A 24977-nucleotide genomic window follows, 5' to 3' on the forward strand; every position below is an offset into this window, starting at 1 on the left:
CTATGGCATACCAAACATAACATTTTGCTAACTCTTTGGGTTATTTATAATTTCTGATGTTTCCTGCTGTAGATATGCACAAAAAGGTACCAGTCAAAAGTTTTAGAAGACCCCTATTTTTCCAGTTTTTCCAGTGAATTACCTGAAATGGTACAAAGGTAAGTGGTAAACTGCCAGAGGTTAAAAAAAAAAAAAATGGGTTTCCAAAAACTGAAAAATATTGTACATTTCAGAGTTATATACTGTTACTACAACCTAGCATTATTTGGCAGTGTTACACGCAGCTCCTGTGCATATAAGTTACACTGTATTCCTACAATGCGAACATCGTTTGAATGCTTATTCTCTTGGCTACCAGCTGATTTACAGTTTCCGTGTCGCGTGCCATCATGCAGAGCCCGAGGGGTAAACGCACAGTCTGCTCCGGTGGGGGGGGTTTAGGGTTCAGATCCAGTTATGTAAAATTGTTGAGTATTAGTACACATTGTTAGAAAGCTGCGAGTCTCAGCTTTCATGGAATACCAAACACTTGGAAAACAACAGTGAAGAGTACACATGGGATTAAAGAGAAGCACATGGATTTGGTGCCCTTTTAAGGGTACCAGAGGGGTTTGTCAGCTTAAGGGGTAACATTTTGTTAAACAAAACAATTTTTTATGTCCAATTCTTTATTTGTTCTATGCTTTAATTTCAGAGTACATTGAGACATGAAATTGCATACATTTCAATACAAACTGGAAAAATTGAGGTGTTCTAAAACTTTTGACCGGTAGTGTATCACAGTGATTTTGTAAACTAAATACGGTGCTTGAGATCTGTGGTCACGCTCATGCAGTGCAGATTTCCACAGTTCTGTGGAATTGTGCAGATCTGTGCAGAACCATGGAAAACTACGCAAACCGTGCCCCTTTCAAAAACTGACATGCCAGAAAATGAGCTCCGGGAGAAACAGAGTCCACATTCACATGGCCTGTAAAAATGGCTGCCAAGTACACTTTCGACTTGCTGTCATTTTACAGGTAGTGGGATTCTGGTAGTGGGATCCCAGGTCACACAAAAGCTGCATCATGGACGTGTACCAATGCAAAAGCTATCAGTAAGACTCTGGCTCGCTCCTGCCTGATCTTCTCAGCAGGAGAACCACCAGCGGAAACGTCTAGAGGAGACTTGACTCAACATCTTGAACTGCCTACGGTTGACCTTCTGAAGATTGAGAATTGGAGGCCTCCATCCAGTTTTGGCACCAGGAAGTATTTTGAGTTGAACCCTTCATGCATGTCGGAGGGGGGGAATCATTAGAATGCTTCGTTTGCACAACAGAGTCAGAATCCGGACCCAGTATTCTGGGCCCAGTATTCCAGCTAGTCCCGAGAGTAAGGGGTACCCTGGGCCCGTGGCAGCAAAGTCCTAGGGTTCTACTTAGGCAGAGGGTGCACGCGATGGTCCACAGGGCAGCGCTGAGGGATGTCTCACTCATAAGGGATGTCGAGGGACATGCCTGGGACGTGCTCCATGGGGCACCACATAGCGAAAGGCCTGGAGGGGGAGGGGAAGGAGCTGAAGAGGCAACACACTGTGTTGAGGTAGAATCACTGCCAGCGCTTACCTCCCACTACCCAGATGCCCACACTGAAGATCTCCAGAGCACTCGCGCCTGCTGCTCTCCTTGTGACATTTCCTGGATTGGCCAAGACTGACACCAAGGTCAAGTGCTATGCTAAGAGAAACGTCAAATTCAAATTCTTTAAACTGGATGCACAGAACTTAAACAGGTTTCCATGGATTCATATGAGGCTGGGTGAGTAAGCAATCAGGCTTAAATGCCTAAATACTGAAGTATCCCTTTAAATAACTTGTTAGCTAATGGAAGTCCTTATCGTAACCTGAATCAAAAATGAGACACCACGAACCAAATCACTTTTTCCACTCCTGACACATAGTAGGTTAACCCTTCTAAATTTAGCAACAGTAATTTTTCTGACAACAGTAGGTTATTTATAAATGCGGAATAAATGCTTTTATTGGATGCCGAGTGCATGAAAATACGTCCGATTCAGGTACCGATCAAACATGATTTCGGGACACCAGGCTTGCAGAAACAAATTACTTTTAAATACTGCATAACACTCATCCACATTTTTACGAAACCAACCCTATATTTGTGTGGTTATATGCCTCTGATAATATATCATGACTCTTAAAGACCCAAGTGTTTCAAACTCAACGTGGGAGAGAGTGAATGTAAACGTTTTAATTCCTTATCAATTAATATGTTAAATTCTGTTTATAATGAAAAAAGCAGATAATTCAATGAAGACAGAATAATTTTAGTAAAAACAATATATTTGTGTCTGTGATGTCTACAAAGCACGTGACAAAATGGCATCTAAAAAACTGCACCTTTTCATAAGAACATAAGAAAGTTTACAAATGAGAGGAGGCCATTCGACCCATCATGCTCGTTTGGTGTCCATTAATATCTAAGTGATCCAAGGATCCTATCCAATCTATTTTTAAATGTTCCCAAACTTTCAGCTTCTACCACATCGCTGGGGAGTTTGTTCCAGATTGTGACTACTCTCTGTGTAAAGAAGTGTCTCCTGTTTTCCGTTTTGAATGCCTTGAAGCCTAATTTCCATTTGTATCCCCGGGTGTGTGTGTCCCTGCAGATCTGGAAAAGCTCCTCTGGTTTGATGTGGTTGATGCCTTTCATGATTTTGAAGACTTGGATCAAGTCCCCACGTAGTCTCCTCTGTTCCAGGGTGAAAAGGTTCAGTTCCCTCAGTCTCTCCGAGTAGGACTTTCCCTTCAGACCTGGAATAAGTCTGGTTGCTCTCTTCTGAACTGCCTCTAGAGCAGCAATATCCTTCTTGAAGTGTGGTGCCCAGAACTGCACACAGTATTCCAGATGAGGTCTAACTAGTGCATTGTACAGTCTTAACATTACTTCCCTTGTTTTAAATTCTACACTTTTGACAATATACCCTAGCATTCTGTTTGCCTTTTTTATTGCTTCCCCACATTGTTTTGATGTGTCTGCCTACAACTGAATATTATCTAAGTCCCTTTGAATAGCCTGTGCTGAGCCACCTAATTTAGTATCATCTGCAAATTTGACAATTTGCTAACTATCCCAGAGTCCAGATCATTAATATAAATTAGAAAAAGCAAAGGCCCTCGTGATCAAATTATTAATTACACAAAAACAGTAAGGATTTTGAAACTATCATATTTATTTCTTCAGTTTCTATGCATGCTAACAATCTATGTTAACATAAGCATTCATGTTTTTTTTGTTTTGTTTTCTTAACAAGTGATACATGTTTTGGGAGAATGACCCATTTCAACTACAAACCATATTACCAATAGATTAAGTCTCTTACAATACCAATGCCTGGCAATAAACTCATTTAGTGCATGTGACACCTTACATCAGCTACTATATGCAAAAGTGTCAATGAATTTAGGGTTTTAAGGTGCAGGCTAACATTACTTAAATCTCCTCAGTCTAGGACAGAAGTGACTATGAATGGACTTGATACAAATATTTAGAATGCTAAAAGATTAAGACAAACTATAAATCACTTGAGAAAGCATGAAAGCAATCAAGAAGAACCTTTTCCAAACATTTTTATACATCCTGTCCTTGGTTTAAATGTCATGTCTCATGTTTTTTTTTTTTTTTTTTTTTTTTTTTAATACTGATTGCTCAGTCATCTTGGACAAAAACATTTTTTAACAATAATATATTTTATTCACTGTACAGATTTTGTCTGTTTATTCCTTAAGTCTGACTTATTATAAATGAATATGCTGTGTGAAGAGTGTCTCTTATGAAGTAAGATATATTATTTGGGGCACCTTCCACAGACAGAACTGCTCAGCTTCAGTTCACTGTCCTCTCACCAAAACTGCATGACATGACATCTCTTATAAAATAAGTATTTTCTGTGGTGCATTAAATTATAGAAAAGTATCTTCTATGATTTCTAACGTTTAGTTTACGTCCTGTAAATATAATACTGAAAGAAATGATTGACTCTCCATTTGAAATGTCAAAAGCATTGTAATTAGGAAGAAGGATAAAAATGACCTACCCTGGTACCATCAAATACACAAAGTCTAACATGTCTGCTTAGAACCTGAATGCCCACTCCAGGTGGAGGAATCATCTTGCAGCTCCATAACGTCAAGTTCAGAGATAACCTGGACACCCTGGCACGGATCTGAATATAGGTAGAGAATGATAGAGTGACATGCACATGTCAAATTCATAAAAAATATATTAGTACAATGAAAGGAGTCATTATCATTATTATTAACTTTGTTAAATTAAGGTATTTATCATGGACACAAACCTGGACACAGGGACACATCATGGATACAAACTTACATGCACCTGAAATTGAATTTTTTCATTCATCATGTGGCCATGGATTTCAACACAGCTACTCGCCTCTTACATATCTGATAGATACCCTAACAAACATGAGCACAGTGGGCCATATGGTTTCAGAATAGTATGTTTTAACATGGTAACACATAAAACGTATGATCTAACATCTCAACTAGGAGACATTTTTATTAGTTAATATTAACACCAAACATCTCTGCTATTGTCTCAGACAGATTATTGCTATAGTCGAGCAAATCTGAGGTGGAAATCTATGGCCAATCATCTGTCTAGTCCTCACACAGCACAACTTTGTGGACCAATAATCATTTGCTTGCATAAATAACAAAAGACTACTAAAACAAAAGGTATGTCATCTCCTGCTATGATAGGAACTGCTTCAGAAAATGGTCAACCAAGACAGTATGTTTCCAAGCTTCTTCTCACCTTAATATAATATGATTGGTTATGATAGATGAGACACTCCCAGTTGGAGCTGATAATTAACTTAAGTTTTTTTAAATTTATATATTACTATACTTTAATATCAGGACACTGAATTGTATTGACCATATTACTACAGTTGGATAATGTATTTATGTTTATTTTAATTAAGTATTTAATATTTACTGTTCAAGTATATCCAATTTTATATTCCTTGGGTTATTGCAACAGTCACCCCTTAGGGAGTAAAACTGCATTTATTCACCAGATCAAACAGCATCCTGTAAAGGAAATGAACTTGTCCATTTAATTAACATGAACTATTACATCATGATTTTTTCAATTAAATAAAGGCTCTTAAAAGCTTTAATTTTCTGTCCCAAAAGTAAGCAATACTTTTAAAAATATAACCGATACCTAGTTTTGACACAGATATTTTCACTTTCACAAAATTCACTTTGTAAAACACGCATTTACAATAACTTATATTCCTCTAAAATACAATACAGCTATTTTAATTAAACCAAATTCATGCATCTTGTTAAATGGCCATATTTCAGAAAGGCAGTACAGTATATGTACTCTATCTTACGGTAACACCACAGCACGGTCTGTGGCAGAACCATGTATGCAAACACATTTATATTTTGTGCACCTGACGCACTCCTGATAGTGGACCTGTACTTATTACGTTAGAAAGAAGATGCATTTGCCCTCCCTACTTACACATCCCAAATCAGAGTTCCAGAGAAGATCTTTGAAAGCCAGCTTGGACTGGCTAAACTCAGGGTGAATGTAGTAACTTGACTTGAAGGTTTTCCCTGTAAAACATATTACATGTTACAACATGCAACAACAAATAATCCTTTTGTTTTAACATCACCACTAAGTTAGCATAGATTGTTTGATTTCTTTTCTATACGTCTTCAGTATATTTTACGGATTCAATAAAACATTTATTTTTCTAAGATCACTGTTCTGTGACTGAGTGCTTCATTTCTGGAAGACTTCCCATTGTTTTAGCTATACATTGTATATATATATAGTGAGGGAAAAAAGTATTTGATCCCCTGCTGATTTTGTATGTTTGCCCACTGACAAAGAAATGATCAGTCTATAATTTTAATGGTAGGTGTATTTTAACAGTGAGAGACAGAATAACAACAAAACAATCCAGAAAAACGCATTTCAAAAAAGTTATAAATTGATTTGCATGTTAATGAGGGAAATAAGTATTTGATCCCCTATCAATCAGCAAGATTTCTGTCTCCCAGGTGTCTTTTATACAGGTAACGACCTGAGATTAGGAGCACTCTCTTAAAGGGAGTGCTCCTAATCTCAGCTCGTTACCTGTATAAAAGACACCTGTCCACAGAAGCAATCAATCAAACAGATTCCAAACTCTCCACAATGGCCAAGACCAAAGAGCTGTCCAAGGATGTCAGGGACAAGATTGTAGACCTACACATGGCTGGAATGGGCTACAAGACCATCGCCAAGCAGCTTGGTGAGAAGGTGACAACAGTTGGTGTGATTATTCGCAAATGGAAGAAACACAAAATAACTGTCAGTCTCCCTCGGTCTGGGGCTCCATACAAGATCTCACCTCGTGGAGTTTCAATGATCATGAGAACAGTGAGGAATCAGTCCAGAACTACACGGGAGGATCTTGTTAATGATCTCAAGGCAGCTGGGACCATAGTCACCAAGAAAACAATTGGTAACACACTATGCCGTGAAGGACTAAAATCCTGCAGCGCCCGCAAGGTCCCCCTGCTCAAGAAAGCACATGTACAGGCCTGTCTGAAGTTTGCCAATGAACATCTGAATGATTCAGAGGAGAACTGGGTGAAAGTGTTGTGGTCAGATGAGACCAAAATCGAGCTCTTTGGCATCAACTCAACTCGCCGTGTTTGGAGGAGAAGGAATGCTGCCTATGACCCCAAGAACACCATCCCCACCGTCAAACATGGAGGTGGAAACATTATGCTTTGGGGGTGTTTTTCTACTAAGGGGACAGGACAACTGCACCGCATCAAAGGGATGATGGACGGGGCCATGTACCGTCAAATCTTGGGTGAGAACCTCCTTCCCTCAGCCAAGGCATTGAAAATGGGTCGTAGATGGGTATTCCAGTATGACAATGACCCAAAACACACAGCCAAGGCAACAAAGGAGTGGCTCAAGAAGAAGCACATTAAGGTCCCGGAGTGGCCTAGCCAGTCTCCAGACCATAATCCCATAGAAAATCTGTGAAGGGAGCTGAAGGTTCGAGTTGCCAAATGTCAGCCTCGAAACCTTAATGACTTGGAGAGCATCTGCAAAGAGGAGTGGGACAAAATCCCTCCTGAGATGTGTGCAAACCTGGTGGCCAACTACAAGAAACCTCTGACCTCTGAGATTGCAAACAAGGGTTTTGCCACCAAGTACTAAGTCGAAGGGTCAATTACTTATTTCCCTCATTAACATGCAAATCAATTTATAACTTTTTTGAAATGCGTTTTTCTGGATTTTTTTTTTGTTATTCTGTCTCTCACTGTTAAAATACACCTACCATTAAAATTATAGACTGATCATTTCTTTGCCAGTGGGCAAACGTACAAAATCAGCAGGGGATCAAATACTTTTTTCCCTCACTGTACCTATGAATAGTAAAACCAGAGAAACTGATAATTTTGCAGTGATAATTTTTTCCAGAGCTGTATAGATACACACACACACATATACACAGTAATCCCAAGATACGCAATGGCCGCCTTCCTGGAAAATGCTCGAGGAGCATTATCACATAGCAAACAATGGAAATGTGATGATATGCGTTACTCAGATGCTATATTTTATACAACTTTATACACTAAACTTGGAAACAGTTAAATGAGATCCACATTTAGTAGACATTTTTTATTTGGGACTGTTTCCAAGTTTAGTCTTTGGATCTTAATATTATTTATGAAGCTTGTTTGAATAAATGTGTATGATTTATAATTGTTAATTACATTAGGGTGAACTACACTAAGGATGAAACTATCTATATGTAAAATGTTTTGTATTCAAGGTAATGATTTACTTGATATAATAAGAACTAAGAATTATTTTAATTGGTCAACGTCTCTGTTTGCTGTTCTCTGCTCTGTGCTCTCTGCACGAGAGAAACGCTCGATTTAAAGTATATGTATTGATGCAGACACGGATATCAGACGGCTCCTGGAATTATGATTTATTTTGAATGTCACTCTCGCTTCATTTATTAAAAACACAAAATACAAATAATGACTTTATTGACTGTAAACTCTTTACAGGGAAGTATAATTAGAAGTGGAGGTGCACTGTATAGAGCGACAAATGTAGGTCCTGTAGGCTAATTTCATATCTCGCAAGACCTATATTCTTAACCTTTGTAATATCAAAACATTCACTTGAAATCCAGCACTTCTCTCGTGCACAGAGAGCACAGAGCAGAGAACAGAGACGCTGACCAATGGCAGCGCTTCAGTCCCGTGTGGGCTTGTAACTTGCCCATAACAGCAGTGGGCTTCGAAATAATGTGGCTGGTGGAATGAAACATGTGTAAACGTCAATATTGGAATAATGTTCAAAATCAATATTTTATAGTTCAAAAATAACTATGGCATTTATCAAAACATAACTGTACACTAAAGGAAACATTTTCAACAGTGTAAACTTCAACATACACTGCTTTTATTCACTGTAGCTTTGTATTTCAATGAACTATTTACTATATATTTAGCCTGCATATCTGACAGTTCGGTACAGTCCACACAGGACACGTTTCTCCACTTTACCTGCATGAGCTTGTACCCCATACTGCATTTTGACAGCCCTCTCCAGGTGAACACTTTTACTCCACGAAAATACAGCCTTGTAATAAATGCTCTTCCACTGATAATGTCCATGAATCATTATTTTGCATCCGATGTGCCTGCGTTATTGCACTCTGTACTATGTGCAGTAGCAATCGTGTATTGATCAGTGGAGTAAAAGCACTCCACCATTTGGAACTGGTGTTTCACTCGCAATGTTTTCACAACACTGGCACAAACCCACAAATGATCTGTCATTCCCAGTATCATTGATGCCCCTGAATCAGTCATGTTCATATACATGGCATTTCCAAAACGAGCTTTCTTCAATTTCCATTTCGAATCCATGCGGGGTAATCACTGTATCAACTAAATCTGACTAAAGCTGTAAGAAAACACCTGTAATGCTGTACAATGTGTGTGTTTTTCAAGCACATGAAAGACTGTAGACAGGTAGAGATTGCCATTTGAGCGCCAGACTGACTGTATTGTAAAGGGAAGGCAGGATTATGTGTTATATTTTATTATTTATTATGTTAAGAGTTATTATTTATTTAAATGACCAGTCAAAATAACCCGATTTTGGTAAATTATAGGTAAACATATATTTTCGTGTTTATGCAGTTAAATCGCTGTAGACATGTTTAATACATATATTGAGTAAAAGTCATGAACGGGTATACACAGAGTACTTCAAATTTGAATAGCCAAATCGGTCAAATTGACCGACTTGGCGCTTTTAGTGTTAAGCATTATTTGCTAGTGTTACACACAGCTCCTGTGCATAGAAGTTACACTGTATTCCTACAATGTGCACACTGTTTGAAAGCTTATTCTCTTGCCAACCAGCACATTTCATTCTCAAACACATACAATTTACAGTTATGGGGTCTCAAACGGTCACAAATCACTCAGTTTCGAACGGATTTCGAAAATAGGCTTGTTTTGTTCACAACAAACTAACAATGAATCCAGTATGTATTATGTGATGTTCTATCAAACACAAAGACATTCAGATCCAATTATGTAAAATCGTTGTGTATTAGTACACTGTAAACAGAGTTTTCCATCTTGACATTTTGAGCTGGTTCCTGGTTTCAGAATATGTAATAATTGTCAATATTATCTGAGATTTCAGAATGCGGTGGAGGGTAGAAAAACCACATCAGATAATGCTTGATATCATTAGAAAGCTAAAAGTCTCAGCTGGAATACCAAACACTTGGCAAACAACACAACAGTGAAGAGTACGGGATTAAAGAGAAGCACACGGATTTAGTGCCCTTTCAAGGGTAGCAATGGGGTTTGTCAGCTTAAGGGGTTACATTTTGTTAAACAAAACTATTTTTTATGTCCAACTGTTTGTTCTATGCTTTAATTTCACAGTACATTGAGACATTAAACTGCGTAAATTTCAATAAAAACTGGAAAAACTGAAGTGTTCTAAAAAGTTTTACTTTTTTGAAGGTTGTTTCTTAAAATATAGAGGAGTTGCTTCTAACTGGAGTGAGGTTATTAGTGGAGTTGCACAGGGATCAGTACTAGGACCTTTGCTTTTTCTAATCTATATTAATGATCTGGACTCTGGGATAGTTAGCAAACTTGTCAAATTTGCAGATGATACTAAAATAGGTGGCTCAGCAGATACAGTCTTGGCAGCACAGGCTATTCAGAGGGACTTAGATAATATTCAGTTGTGGGCTGACACCTGGCAAATCAAATTCAATGTGGACAAGTGCAAGGTAATACATGCAGGTAACAAAAATGTCCACTATAATTACACTATGGGAGGTACAGATGATGAAGTAACGCATGAGAAAGACCTAGGAGTCTATGTGGACTCCTCACTTTCTCCATCCAAGCAATGTGGGGAAGCAATAAAAAAGGCAAACAGAATGCTAGGGTATATTGTCAAAAGTGTAGAATTTAAAACAAGTGAAGTAATGTTAAGACTGTACAATGCACTAGTTAGACCTGATCTGGAATACTGTGTACAGTTCTGGGCACCACACTTCAAGAAGGATATTGCTGCTTTGGAGGCAGTTCAGAGGAGAGCAACCAGACTTATTCCAGGTCTGAAGGGAAAGTCCTACTCTGAGAGACTGAGGGAACTGAACCTTTTCACCCAGGAACATAGGAGATTACGTGGGGACTTGATCCAAATCTTCAAAATCATGAAAGGCATCGACCACATCAAACCAGAGGAGCTTTTCCAGATCAGCAAGGAACCCACGCACCCGGGGACACAAATGGAAATTGGGCTTCAAGGCATTCAAAACGGAAAACAGGAGACACTTCTTTACACAGAGAGTAGTCACAATCTGGAATAAACTACCCAGCAATGTGGTAGAAGCTGAAAGTTTGGGAACATTTAAAAATAGACTGGATAGGATCCTTGGATCACTTAGATATTAATGAACACCAAACGAGCACGATGGATCAAATGGCCTCCTTTCGTTTGTAAACTTTCTTATGTTCTTATTAGGCAGCAAGTGAACATTTTGTCCCCAAAGTTGATGTGTTAGAAGCAGGAAAAATGGGCAATCGAAAGTGGTCCAAGGAAGGAAAAGTGGTGAACCGGCGACAGGGTCATGGGCGGCCAAGGCTCATTGATGCACGTGGGGAGTGAAGGCTGGCCCGTGTGGTCCGATCCAACAGACAAGCTACTGTAGCTCAAATTGCTGAAAAAGTTAATGCTGGTTCTGATAGAAAGGTGTCAGAACACACAGTGCATCGCAGTTTGTTGGCCTCCAAATTCCCCAGATCTCAATCCAATCGAGCATCTGTGGGATGTGCTGGACAAACAAGTCCGATCCATGGAGGCCCCAGCTTGCAACTTATAGGACTTAAAGGATCTGCTGCTAACGTCTTGGTGACAGATACCACAGCACACCTTCAGAGGTCTAGTGGAGTCCATGACTCGACGGGTCAGGGCTGTTTTGGTGGCAAAAAGGGGACCTAAACAATTAGGCAGGTGGTCATAATGTTATGGCTGATCGGTGTATTATATGTGTGTGTACACTCACCTAAAGGATTATTAGGAACAACATACTAATACTGTGTTTGACCCCCTTTCGCCTTCAGAACTGCCTTAATTCTACGTGGCATTGATTCAACAAGGTGCTGAAAGCATTCTTTAGAAATGTTGGCCCATATTGATAGGATAGCATCTTGCAGTTGATGGAGATTTGTGGGATGCACATCCAGGGCACGAAGCTCCCGTTCCACCACATCCCAAAGATGCTCTATTGGGTTGAGATCTGGTGACTGTGGGGGCCAGTTTAGTACAGTAAACCAATTTGAAATGATTCGACCTTTGTGACATGGTGCATTATCCTGCTGGAAGTAGCCATCAGAGGATGGGTACATGGTGGTCATAAAGGGATGGACATGGTCAGAAACAATGCTCAGGTAGGCCGTGGCATTTAAACGATGCCCAATTGTCACTAAGGGGCCTAAAGTGTGCCAAGAAAACATCCCCCACACCATTACACCACCACCACCAGCCTGCACAGTGGTAACAAGGCATGATGGATCCATGTTCTCATTCTGTTTACGCCAAATTCTGACTCTACCATCTGAATGTCTCAACAGAAATCGAGACTCATCAGACCAGGCAACATTTTTCCAGTCTTCAACTGTCAAATTTTGGTGAGCTTGTGCAAATTGTAGCCTCTTTTTCCTATTTGTAGTGGAGATGAGTGGTACCCGGTGGGGTCTTCTGCTGTTGTAGCCCATCCGCCTCAAGGTTGTACGTGTTGTGGCTTCACAAATGCTTTGCTGCATACCTCGGTTGTAACGAGTGGTTATTTCAGTCAAAGTTGCTCTTCTATCAGCTTGAATCAGTCGGCCCATTCTCCTCTGACCTCTAGCATCAACAAGGCATTTTCGCCCACAGGACTGCCGCATACTGGATGTTTTTCCCTTTTCACACCATTCTTTGTAAACCCTAGAAATGGTTGTGCGTGAAAATCCCAGTAACTGAGCAGATTGTGAAATACTCAGACCGGCCCGTCTGGCACCAACAACCATGCCATGCTCAAAATTGCTTAAATCACCTTTCTTTCCCATTCAGACATTAAGTTTGGAGTTCAGGAGATTGTCTTGACCAGGACCACACCCCTAAATGCATTGAAGCAACTGCCATGTGATTGGTTGGTTAGATAATTGCATTAATGAGAAATTGAACAGGTGTTCCTAATAATCCTTTAGGTGAGTGTATATATACACTGCTCAAAAAAATTAAGGGAACACGTATTCATCACAGTATAACACCAAGTCAATTAAATTTCAGGAATATCAATCTGTCCAGATAGGAAGCCTAAGCGATTGTGAATCAATGTCACCTGTTTTGGTGACAACAGGTGCACTGGAGAGGCAACAGCAAGACAACTCCCAAAAAGAGAATAGTTTTGCAGGTGGTGCCACAGACAATTGCTCTGTCCTTCCTGACTGATTCTTCTCTAGTTTTGTGTTTTGCTAGTTTACTTGTCACTACTGGTAGCATGAGACGGTACCTGCAGCCCATTCAGGATGCACAGGTAGTCCAGCTCCTCCAGGATGACACATCCATACGTGCCGTCGCAAGAAGGGTTGCTATGTCTCCCAGTACAGTCTCAAGAGCATGGAGGAGATACCAAGAGTCGGGCCGTTACACGAGGAGAGCTGGACAGGGCCATAGAAGGGCATCAATCCAGCAGCAGGACCGGTATCTGCTCTTTTGTGAGAACAGGAACAGGAGGAGCACTGCCAGAGCCCTACAAAATGACCTCCAGTGGGCTACTGGTGTGCATGTTTCTGACAAAACTGTCAGAAACAGACACCATGAGGGACAGAACCTTTGGGACGTTATGTATCAGTGCCTCCGACGCCGCCAAGTAGCGCCACAGACTGTCCTGGAGCTTACTGATGCACTGATCCAGGTCTGGGAGGAGATCCCCCAGGACACCATCCGCAGTCTCATCAGGAGCATGCCCAGACGTTGTCGGGAGTGCATACAGGCACATGGGGGCCATACACACTACTGAGTCACATTATGAGTTGCCGTGATGAAATTCACACAAGTTAGAACAGCCAGTGATTTCAATTAATTACTTTGATTTTCGGTGTGAGTTTGAATCCAGCCTTCAATCGGTTGGTGATTTTGGTTTCCATTGACCGTTGTTACGTCATTTTGTTCTCAACGAATTACACAATGTACAGTAAAAATTTAGATCTTTAATATATTTCGTTCATCGAGATCCGATGTGTGATTTATATATATTTATAAATGTTTGTAACGATAAACGAGGGGTGATGCTTGATGACAGACTATTACATAAAAAAAGGAGAAGGAATAAGGAGTGAGGTGGATACAGAGGCATGATACCGGAGCAATGAGGAGTGATGACGGAATATTGAGGAGCGAGGCAGAGGAGTGATGCCGGAGCAATGATGATTATCATTCAGGGAGGGGAGGGGTAAGTAATGATATTCTACCTGAGAGTTGAGTGGGGGATGCTTGATACTTGACTCTAGTAGGGGGTGACGCTTGACTCGATGACGACTGGAGGCTGTCCTAAAATGGACACCATACCCACAGCTGGGCGTAAGCCAATCAGTCCTCGTTTTATCTTACCTTAAAATGTGGCACCCAAGATTAATTATTTGCTCTGCGTGCTTTCCAAAGGCTCCGAATTGAACGAAACCTGAGACTTAACCAGGAGATGAAGTAAATGAACATTCAATTGCCAAAATGCCAGGGAGACTTATCTTTTACGTACAATGTAAAGCAAAATGTAAAAGTACACTTGAAACTTCATCATACTTTACTGTCTTCTACCTATATTTGTTTAAAGCTTTAAAGAAACTGCCTGCTAATCTATTAATCATTCCAACTACCTTTAGAAATCCAAACTATCAATTATCTTATTCATGAGTTCAATACAAATTTGATCTAGACTTTTGTGATCGAATGCAATATTGGTATACAGCAGAACTTGCTGAAAACAAGTCCAACTTATAATACAAATAATACAAAGTTTTCTTATCAATGGTATAAACTGATTTAATTATATTAATAAAAATGGTCTTTAAAAAGTAAAAAATGTATTTCAAATTACAAGTTTAATAAAATAATATGTATAAACTGTTTTACGTCAATAATTTTGCTTTAGCCCTATTTTAAACACATCCCCTCCTCCCCGTCTCTCTCTCTCTCTCTCACACACACACACACACACACACACACACACACACACACACACACACACACACACAAACAAACACTTTCCGTTCCCTACCTGTATCTTTTTTATTTTAAGGTTATCGGGCAATACCCAAAGTTACACAGTTCTGCAATATGTCATTCCTTTTTTAAAACATTAATATACCAGTAGGCGACTAGTTAAAATAAATGTATGAAGTACAACAACAAAACTTAAATTGAGTGACCGCACACAACAAATATTCACCTGGTATATGGCACATTGTATTTAAATGCTGGTGCATATGTAAGTATTCCTCCCAAGATGTATTATTGGAATATCAGATAATGTAAACAGTTTTCCTTCACACTGACTGCAGAAAGTTTGAGCCTTCATTGAATAAATTGTCATATTCTGTGCAGAATGAGGACAGTCTGCGCGAGGTGAAAGCACCCCATTTAAACAAGCAGACAGAGTGATGCATTTGAGTTATCAATAAAAAGGGGTGAAATTAAAGAGTTGAAAGCCAGACTACAACTGCCACTGATAACTGTATGATTTAAAAAAATACTGTTTTGGTATCATAGGACATTTATACATTCTATCTAAATGAAATAGGTCAAGAATATGTCAGTTGGTGATGAATTGTCCCTGGTGAGGAAAAGCTTGTGGTAGAAAGTGCCTGATGAAAAGACAGGTTCCCTATGATGACATCCAAGGGTAAAAAAAATCAGCACTCAGCACTATATTTTTCTTGTCTATGAATCATCTATAGCATGTCAGGTGAAAGACAATCTTATTTGCATAAGAGCTTATGATTCACATCATTGTCATACTCATCAAACCATTCAGTAACCCCTCGTGCCCTGTGGATGGGGGCATTGTCATTGTGGGAGAGACCACTCCCATCAGGATAGAAATGTTTCACCATAAGATAAAGGTGATCAATCAGAATATCTTTGTAATGATTTCCAGTGACCCTTCCCTCTAAGGGGATAAGTGGACCCAAACCATGCCAGGAAAATTCCCCTCACAGCATAACAGAGCCTCCGGACCCCCTCACTGTAGGGGTCAAGCAGTCAGGCCTGTACAGTTGATGTATGCCATAAATGCACTCGCCCACTTGTCGAGAATATGGTGAAGGATGACTCATCTGACCATATCACTGTAGACCAGTGCCTATGGTTTTTGCAAAACTCTCAAATGTGCATTTGTCTTTGTAATGAGGGGTTATGCACTGCCATTTGATCCAAAATCGAGGTCAACTGGGTCTGCTCAGCATTTTTATACATGCCACACAGCATGACAGGATATTAATTAGAACATAAGAACATAAGAAAGTTTACAAACGAGAGGAGGCCATTCGACCCATCGTGCTCGTTTGGTGTCCATTAATAGCTAAGTGATCCAAGGATCCTATCCAGTCTATTTTTAAATGTTCCCAAACTTTCAGCTTCAACCACTTCACTGGGTAGTTTATTCCAGATTGTGACTACTCTCTGTGTAAAGAAGTGTCTCCTGTTTTCCGTTTTGAATGCCTCGAAGCCCAATTTCCATTTGTGTCCCCGGGTGCGTGTGTCACTGCTGATCTGAAAAAGCTCCTCTGGTTTGATGTGGTCGATGCCTTTCATGATTTTGAAGACTTGGATCAAGTCCCCACGTAGTCTCCTCTGTTCCAGGGTGAAAAGGTTCAGTTCCCTCAGTCTCTCCGAGTAGGACTTTCACTTGGAGCAATTTACCTGGAATAAGTCTGGTTGCTCTCCTCTGAACTGCCTCTAGAGCAGCAATATCCTTCTTGAAGTGTGGTGCCCAGAATTGTATTAATTAATTAATTGTATTATGCAATACAGCTGTTTGGAGGCATCTGCATTCGTTATGTTTCTCCACTCATTTATTCAGGTTTTTCCTTTTATTTGTCACCTGACTGTACATACATGTATGTTTGTGCTTCCCTGTCTTACCTTCTTCTAACAGCATTGATAGAGTTGATGGTCTGAACCCAGGGGGAATGGCACCCATAGTATACAGGACATCTGTTGTACTGATCTGGATTTTAAGAGACAGATGAATAATTTAAAATAGTCACATCATTTGATAAAACCTATGCACAAAAAAAAGATTTATCCTTAGTATTTCATTAAAATCATAAACCTTGGTAACATAACAATCGGCAATATAGGAGATCATAAAAAGTATGCTTTCTGCTTTCTCACATCTTATATCTTGTGCCGTTTGTTGATGCTTATGGGGAAAATAAACGCCACAAAGCTGGGCTTGGAGTGTGTCCCATTCATTGAGTTTTTCTCCTCTCTGTTCCCTTCTCCCTCACTAACTCAAGTGCACACACTGTAAGATCAGTGAAACATAATATGAAGTGTACATTTCAATGAAATAGGGAGCAGTTTTGCAGAAAGCCTATGCCTCTTGGTCCAACGTGATTTCAGGGTGAAAATACAAACTAGGTTTCATTGACCTGGGAAGGAGTTGTAGTGCCAGTTTTACTGTCCAATTATAGAAATAACAAGTACATTTTGCATCATTTACCTCCACCACGGCGTTCCTCACTGCATCCCATTTTGAAGTTTTAGCACTGTTAAAAAATAAAGCAAAATTATATAATTATATACTTAAATACTTAATATCTTCACATTACCACAACCGTTTTTAAAAACAACAGGGTTTTAAACATTTCAAGGGACACTGTCACCTTGCCTTCTTTAAGGGAACCTATAGTAAGATCACTACCCATCTAATTTTTTACACTTTCTGTAAATACTATATGGGGGTTGGTAAGATAAGATTCCTTTTTATGGGAGGCCTACAGGTGCTGAAAGTAACAGAAAATATCCACAGTGCTGGGGGCTCATAAGGTGAGGTTTAGGAAACATATGGCAGTGTACGGTGAAAGAAGAGCAGATGTACAGTGCTCTTGATAGACAAGATAGATTGATAAGACCAAAAAAACACTGTTGTGTTTTGGGGGCACAGGTATTTGATTAAAGGGATACTTCAGTATCAGATCAAAGGTACCTCTCAGGGAGATTTGAGCATGCATTTGATCCTGGCAGTGTAAACGCTCGACCGGCTCAAGTTCCAGCATGCACTGCGGTGGCATGTGTTTTAGAGACGGGGCAGACAAACAGCCTTCACATCAGTGGAGCAGAACACTTCCCTACTGCTCATATTATAAATAAAATATTGTTAAAATTAACACTTAAATGGCTTGTTATTTTATGTTATATATTTTTGATAATTGTATTTTTATTTTCAATGCTTTGGTTGTGAAGAAATATGCAAGTGCATTGGTTATAATAATTCGTATCGAAATAAATAAAATGTTCGATACAGCCCTGTGTTCTAAAAGACTAATTTACCGTAAAACTTCCGATACTCGCCGGGTCTCAAATAGCAGCCGTTCTCCAATAGTCGCCGGGTTGATTTGCATAATCATGTAAACAAAAGCTGGTCTCTAAGACCCCATTCACATTTGAGATTTAGGCCGGCACAGGGCCACCTTAACTCATATGTGAACGGGGTCACAGATTTAAGGCGGCCCTGGGCCAGGTCAAAACTAGTCCCGCTTTTTGACCCGGCCTAAATCTTTTGACCCGGCCTAAAGGCGACCTAAATGTGAAAATGAACTCGCCGGGCCCTGGGCCGGGTGGAAAGCGTCATTGTGTGACGCAACTCATGCCACGCCCCTAGAGAGAATTAACACAAGCACCGAAACAGGTTACACCACTGCACAGGACACACATTATTGTCTCTAGATTGTTTGAATGTCATATCGATCTATAGCCTTAAATGTACAGGAACATTTCGCTAGCTCACATCTTTATATATTAAAAATTATAGGCTAAGTAATGAGTTACAATGATGTAAACAGTTCAAACTACTCAGTCGATGCAAAAGACTGCATACTAATGCATACGATTTCTTGTGATTTAATGCAGATATCCTAATAAAGGTGCTTCGCTTTCGGGTGAATTGTGTAACAGCACTATTAGACTTGCAGAACCGAAGATGGACATTTGAAAAGGGAAATATATTAATTCGATTCACCATTGAACCACATTTTTTAAATTATATTAGAAAGCTTCAGCTGCAAAGGGTTAAGATTACTTTCAATGAAAATATTGAACCGAACAATAGCCTATATACATCAATATTAATACGTTGTGATTATAAATACATCGCATACACCTGTAAGCAGACCTAATGTCATGCGTCACTGGTCATGCGTCACTGGTCATGCGTCCCGGCATGCATTTTTCGCCCCCGCATATGTGAACGCACTTAGGCCCCCTTAAACCGCAAATGTGAACAGGGTGTCCCAAAAAAAACGGACTAAATTTGAGGCGACCCGGGCTGGCCTAATAAGTGCGAAGGGGGTCTAATAAACGCTGGGTTACGTGTTACAAAACAGACTTGACAATGTTTTATAAATAAAGAAAAGGGAAATCGATACAGATGCATTAACACATTTGAAAGAACCTTCCACAACATATTTACGTAAACTTTAATTTTTTGCATTGTTTTCAGTAAATACTGTATATTAATTAACAAAACACCATCACGTGTTTTTATTCATTCATTTCTCAGTTTAACTATATACAGCTCTGGAAAATATTAAGAGACCACTCCAATTTCAGAAATCAATGTTATGTGATTTATTTATTTTTCTGAGATAAAAAATGCATACACCAGTGGTTCCATACTAACATGTTTAAACACAAGGCTGATGAAACAGATCATCACATTTAGCTTAAAAGTTCATAAACTATGAACAATTAATTCACATTACAAGTGCTGCAATGTGTTCGTCGGGTAGATGGCGGCGCATCGGGAGAACACCATTCTCAAATGCGCACTGGATGCGAGCGGTTTTTGTAATGTGATGTGACAGATGGATAGGCCTAGGCTACTGTAGCTAACGGTAAAAACATTTGAAAGAGGAAAGATCTGAAGATACAACTATAGGATTGTGCCTTACTGCTTTTGGACAGTCCAATAAACGTCTTGTAAACCGAATATGAAAGAAATGCAGGTTTCAATGGTAAATCAGGAAGTCTTAAAAATAATCCGCATTTTTACTATGGTCAGATTTTGGCTATGGGCTATTAAAAGCAAGCTAAGATGTGCTATGTAAAACGTCCAGGTTTCAAACAATGATGTCTGGCTAGAAATTGTTATGTAATTATTTAGGTTATGTAAATGTATAATCATTCTAAAAAAAGAAAGTCATTATAATGTTGGACATAGGCATATTAGAATGCAAATTTCACTCTCTCCCTGCTTGTCTGCAGGATGAGGTTGCATTTTCCGGGAGTTGCTGTGACATTTGAATTGTCTGTATAGTATGAAGAGAATATGGTTGTATGATCTACCTGGCCTGAAAGGAATGCACACTGTAATAAATATATGCAACATTCGTTTTTTTAGTGGCATACGACATAGACAATTTTGACTTCTTCCTCACTGTCCAAATATGTGGATTGTGTCATTCACGCTAGTGGAATCTGGGGCCAGTTGTTCTAATAGGATCAGAATGGATCCGGATCCGGATCATGAAAAAGCGTTGTACGAAGCAGATCGTGATCTGATTATTAAGCAGCTGTATTGCTGACAAGTTTATTAATTAAACAATCAATTAATTAGTCCGTAATCAGAAAAGTTGTCCGTCAAGGACATAGCCCATTGGATCCGTTAAAACCTCACTAAGTACACAACCTTTTCAGTTTCCTGCACTGGTGTATGTCTCACAAGCTATGCCACTGTTTCTTTAACTCCTCAACTACAAAAATAATATAATAATAACGCGCTTTTCTTATACCCAATATCGCTACAAATCAAACAGTCAAAACAGACAAGATCAAACAGACAACACCGCAGTAGCAACTCAAGAGTATTTAAAAAAGCTTGCAAAGATATATCCTTAAGAAATGTCTTAAAACAAAGTGGGCACTTCTCAAAGCGTTGTGGAGCTGCTATGTCGGCTCAGTCACCTTTCGTCTTCAGTTTGCAATAGGGTGCTGGAGAAATATGAGCTTTTACATTATTGTAAAAATAATGTAAATAAAAACCTAATCACACACAAACTACACCTCACCATAAAGACACAACAGTAGAAATATTATATTGTTTATTTGAAAGTGTAAAAATCGTTGTAATAATGTAAGTCACATTTTCGTTGTTTATCTGTGCTTAACCAGCTAAATGCAGCTTCAGATGTTTTGGTAAGGCATGACTGCGCTGCGATGTAGGTGCTAAAACAGGATCAATTATGTCTGTGAGGTTAAATATGCTTCATGCTGTTAATCTATACCCCTTTCATATGTCTTCCTCCCAAAAAACCTCTAAAGGGTTTTTGCCTGTATTTAAATACCTGTGGTCTGTTTAATGTCGGCGAACTAGATGAAGTATACAGAGTTCCTGCATTTTAAAAAGTCAGATCAAGCTCTGATCCTGCTCAAAAACAGGATCATTTTTGAGCTCGGATCTGAGCTCAGATTGAGCCTCGATTCGTTTAGTACAACACAATTGAGATCAAGATCAAGATCGGATCAGATCCCGTTAGTACAACCCGCCCCTGACGTTGTGACTATGGAATCTATTGGAACCCAATTGTGAGACTCACGTGACAATTCAATGCACTCTGGCGTTTGGCGCCCATTTCATAAGCTCAATTCATACACCAAGGTAATGAGAACTACCGAGCTAGCTAACGTTAAGCTAGCTAGCTATGTCAAGGTATCTAAATGACTAGCCTTATTATGAGCATAGCTCACAAACGTGGTCATCATCTTGATTTGACTCTGATACCACCCTGTGGTGCCAAGAGGAATTACAATTTAGGCTACACCAATGCAGCTACAACAGAATCAAAATGTTAGTTTTGTTATGTTTTGTTAATGTTAATAATGCTACATTATATTTTCAATTATCTTTATCAAAATTGACTGGCATTTTAACTCAATACTGTGTCTGTGATTCTGTTTTGTGTGTATTTGTGTGTACTGGTGGTCATTTTACTCAAAAGTAACTTATTTCCATTGTGTTTTAGACATCTCCAGGACCAAGACTCCAACAGTTCCTTGAGGATGTTGGACCAGAGAAGACAGTCTTCAGAAATGTGGCACTCTGTTGAAAAGAAAATGATGACGCTACTTTCAGAGAAGTAAGAGAAACACTTGTGGATGAATTCTGTCTTTTCATGTCTCAGCGTTTTGGAAACCTGGAAACAGGAACCTTGAAAGCCGCCTCCACTCTCTTTGGCCACTCCAGCTGGCCAGATGACATTGATGCACTTGCTACATTTGGCCTGGAAGAGCTAAAGTTGTTCACACACCACTTTAGCCACATCCTGGAGGTATGCGAGGACTTCAAGTCCTTCACGATTGCAACGCATGAGTGGCTGGAGCTGAAGGTAATTGTCCACCGCCACTTCCGCAAGGGTTCTCGGCCATGAAGCACATCAAGTCAGACTGGCGATCCAGCTTGTCCACCAGCATGATGAACAGTCTGTTGCTGATCTCCGTACATGGCCCAGAGACTGAGGACTTTAAGGCAGAGAGGGCCGTTAGCAAATGGTGGAGCTCAAAAAGGTCAAGGCGACCATTCTTCAATGACTGAAGAGGGAGGGTGAAGCAGAGAAAGTGAAAGGCAACACACTGAAACACATTATTTTGAGTATATTGTTGTGTTGTGTTGTTTAACGGGGCAGAATATCTCTATGGAATACTGTTGTTTAAGTTAGAGTTCAATTAATACATTAAATGATTAATAATGTAATGGATGTTTGTTTTTATTAAGATGCACTGTCTTTTTCTAAACACATTTAGTTTATGTAATGTCATCTGTCTGTGTCAGAAATACACAAATTACTTAAATAGTGTTGCAAATAACCTAGACCCATGTCGGCATGTCAAAATGCAAAAAAACAAGTATTTTAATTTTGGGACAGGTCAAGTTCAGTTCGGGACAGTACCGGGACAGTGATAAAAAAGTTAGTTGCCAGCCCTGGTTAAGACACTCATGTTTGGAGACATCCGTAATAACCAATTAGTAATTAACATTTTAATTATGTAGTCTGTTCTTCCCAATTATATACTTCTTAGGATGGTCAATTCAAATTGGCACCAGCCTGTGCAATTAATAAACTCTGTAAGCAGTGTAACAATTATATGAGTGAACTTGACCAGTGCAAAGCTAACTTTGGTTGGGGTCCATCTCAGTAATACTTTACTGTTGGACTAGCGAAGTCGAATCCACCCACCCAAGAATAAAAGACAAATTTGAAAATAACTATCTTGTAACAATATGTATTCAAGTATGCAACTTGATTTAAACTGCTCAATAAAGCAAAGATGAAAGAATATACAGTGGCTCTCAAAAGTATTCACCCCCCTTGGACATTTCCACATTTCATCGTTTGTAAACTTTCTTAATGTACTAATAACAATTGATACTGTTCGAATTCGAATGAAATGAAAGGGCTGGCAGGTGGGGCATTTTTTACAACATCTACTCAAAGGGTTAAACTACCAATTTGCTATCTGTCACTCTTTCGTGAACTCTCATAATGTTATTGACAGGGAATAGTAGATTATATGGCCAATATTTTATGAACTTTTCAACATGACAATTCACTAACTGGTCAGGGTTTTTCCTGCATAGAGGAATTGTTGGTGCCCCTCAAAGAGGTTTAGCGAGAACCAAAGGAAAATCACCAGCGCCAAGCGCTAATAGGAGAGAGGACTTCCTGTGATTTCTCACAACATAAAAGCCATTTTATTTCTGGTGAAAAATCTTAAAAACGCTGAATTACAACCACAGCGTACTTTTTTCGTCTTGTCCTGCCTCCTGCACCCCTCGCCTAAACCAAACAGAGTATTTCCAGTAGGCAAGAAAGCGTCTGACACAACAATCTCCTGTTGTGTGGTACATATGTGAATGGACACCTGGTATCTGTCTGGACCTGATTCTCCGGACATTAACGGCTAGACAGCTAGCAGAGCCTTCAAATTGGATCACCTATGAGGTAAGTTTCCAATGAAATCCATCTTATTTTCTATGTATTAATATGAATATATGTATACATGTATTTCTTACTGGCCACTGTCAGCGCATCAATCGGCGATTGCCATGGTTGGGTAACGTGAGTGATTAGCACTACTAAATAGAGAATTATAATTTTCTATTTTAATAAATGTCAGTGTAACAGTCATTAAAATGCTTCCACTTGCTACCAAGAAATGTTGTTTAAATAACTTACACTGGTTGGGCCATTATTGTCTTTTCTTTTAAACCCAGTAAAATGTTCTGGTTGGACAGTGTTGTGCTATACAATCCCTTATGTTAGATCGTACCACTTCAGAACAATGGGAGGAGTTAATACACATGGTAATATGCAGGTGTATTTTGTTAAAAATGCCTAAGTATTTAATTGGTTGATAAAAAAACAATTGTAATAGATATACATTCTGCATGTTTACAAATTGTCATGCAACAGGCTGCCAGTGATAGATTAAGGATTCCATAAAAATGGGTCAGTCTGTGAATCTGAAGAAAAAGCTTCAGCTATAAACTCGTCCCATTTCTGAACTGTACAAAACTGGTAAGGACCGTGCTACTTTTGGTTATTATTTTTTATTATTTATATATAATATGGTTTTTAACTACTGCTTTTCAAATATCTTGCAAATGTTAATACAAAAAACGTTTATTTTGAATGTAGGCTGTGGGTGGGTGTTTTATGTTTTTAATACAAAGTATGTATTTTGCATGCCTCTTGGTTTTATTTTAAGTGAATCTGAAATTTTATATAAACAGAGCTAAGGCACTACTTCGGTTTATTTTAAATTAATTGCAGTCTAAATTACTGGAGGAGGTTCTCCTCTAGCTAGTGTCCCCGGAGGCCTCAGTCATTTATCCCTCCCTCAGCTTGGCAGCAGCCATTGCCCTCACTGCCCCTGTCCAGACCGCAGACGTTGAGCGGTTGTTCTCTGCCCTCAAGCTGGTAAATAAAGTTAACATGATGTGTAATCTGCAATATACAGTACATGCCCCACCCCAAAATCGTAAAGGATTGTTAATGTTATTTATTGGTAGCACAATCATTGCATGATTGCATGA

The 24977-nt window shown here is 39.3% G+C and overlaps 1 protein-coding gene across 4 annotated transcripts in view; it reads right to left on the bottom strand.

The window, feature by feature from the left end:
• nphp1 (nephronophthisis 1) overlaps window positions 1-24977 on the bottom strand; it is a 119404-nt gene that overhangs the window by 60409 nt on the left and 34018 nt on the right. For all 4 annotated transcript variants that reach the window (XR_010805359.1, XM_066696961.1, XM_066696960.1 and 1 more), the window contains exons 8-11: window positions 17388-17433; window positions 16805-16889; window positions 5564-5658; window positions 4098-4226 (exon numbers count right to left, since the gene is read on the bottom strand). Coding sequence is in view for 3 of the 4 variants with exons in the window: in XM_066696961.1 (XP_066553058.1) it covers window positions 4098-4226; window positions 5564-5658; window positions 16805-16889; window positions 17388-17433 (355 nt within the window). In the remaining variant the exon portion in view is untranslated. The remainder of the gene's footprint in view (window positions 1-4097; window positions 4227-5563; window positions 5659-16804; window positions 16890-17387; window positions 17434-24977) is intronic.

Source organism: Amia ocellicauda, chromosome 23, assembly GCF_036373705.1.
Source record: "Amia ocellicauda isolate fAmiCal2 chromosome 23, fAmiCal2.hap1, whole genome shotgun sequence".
NCBI classification, from domain to species: Eukaryota; Metazoa; Chordata; class Actinopteri; order Amiiformes; family Amiidae; genus Amia; species Amia ocellicauda.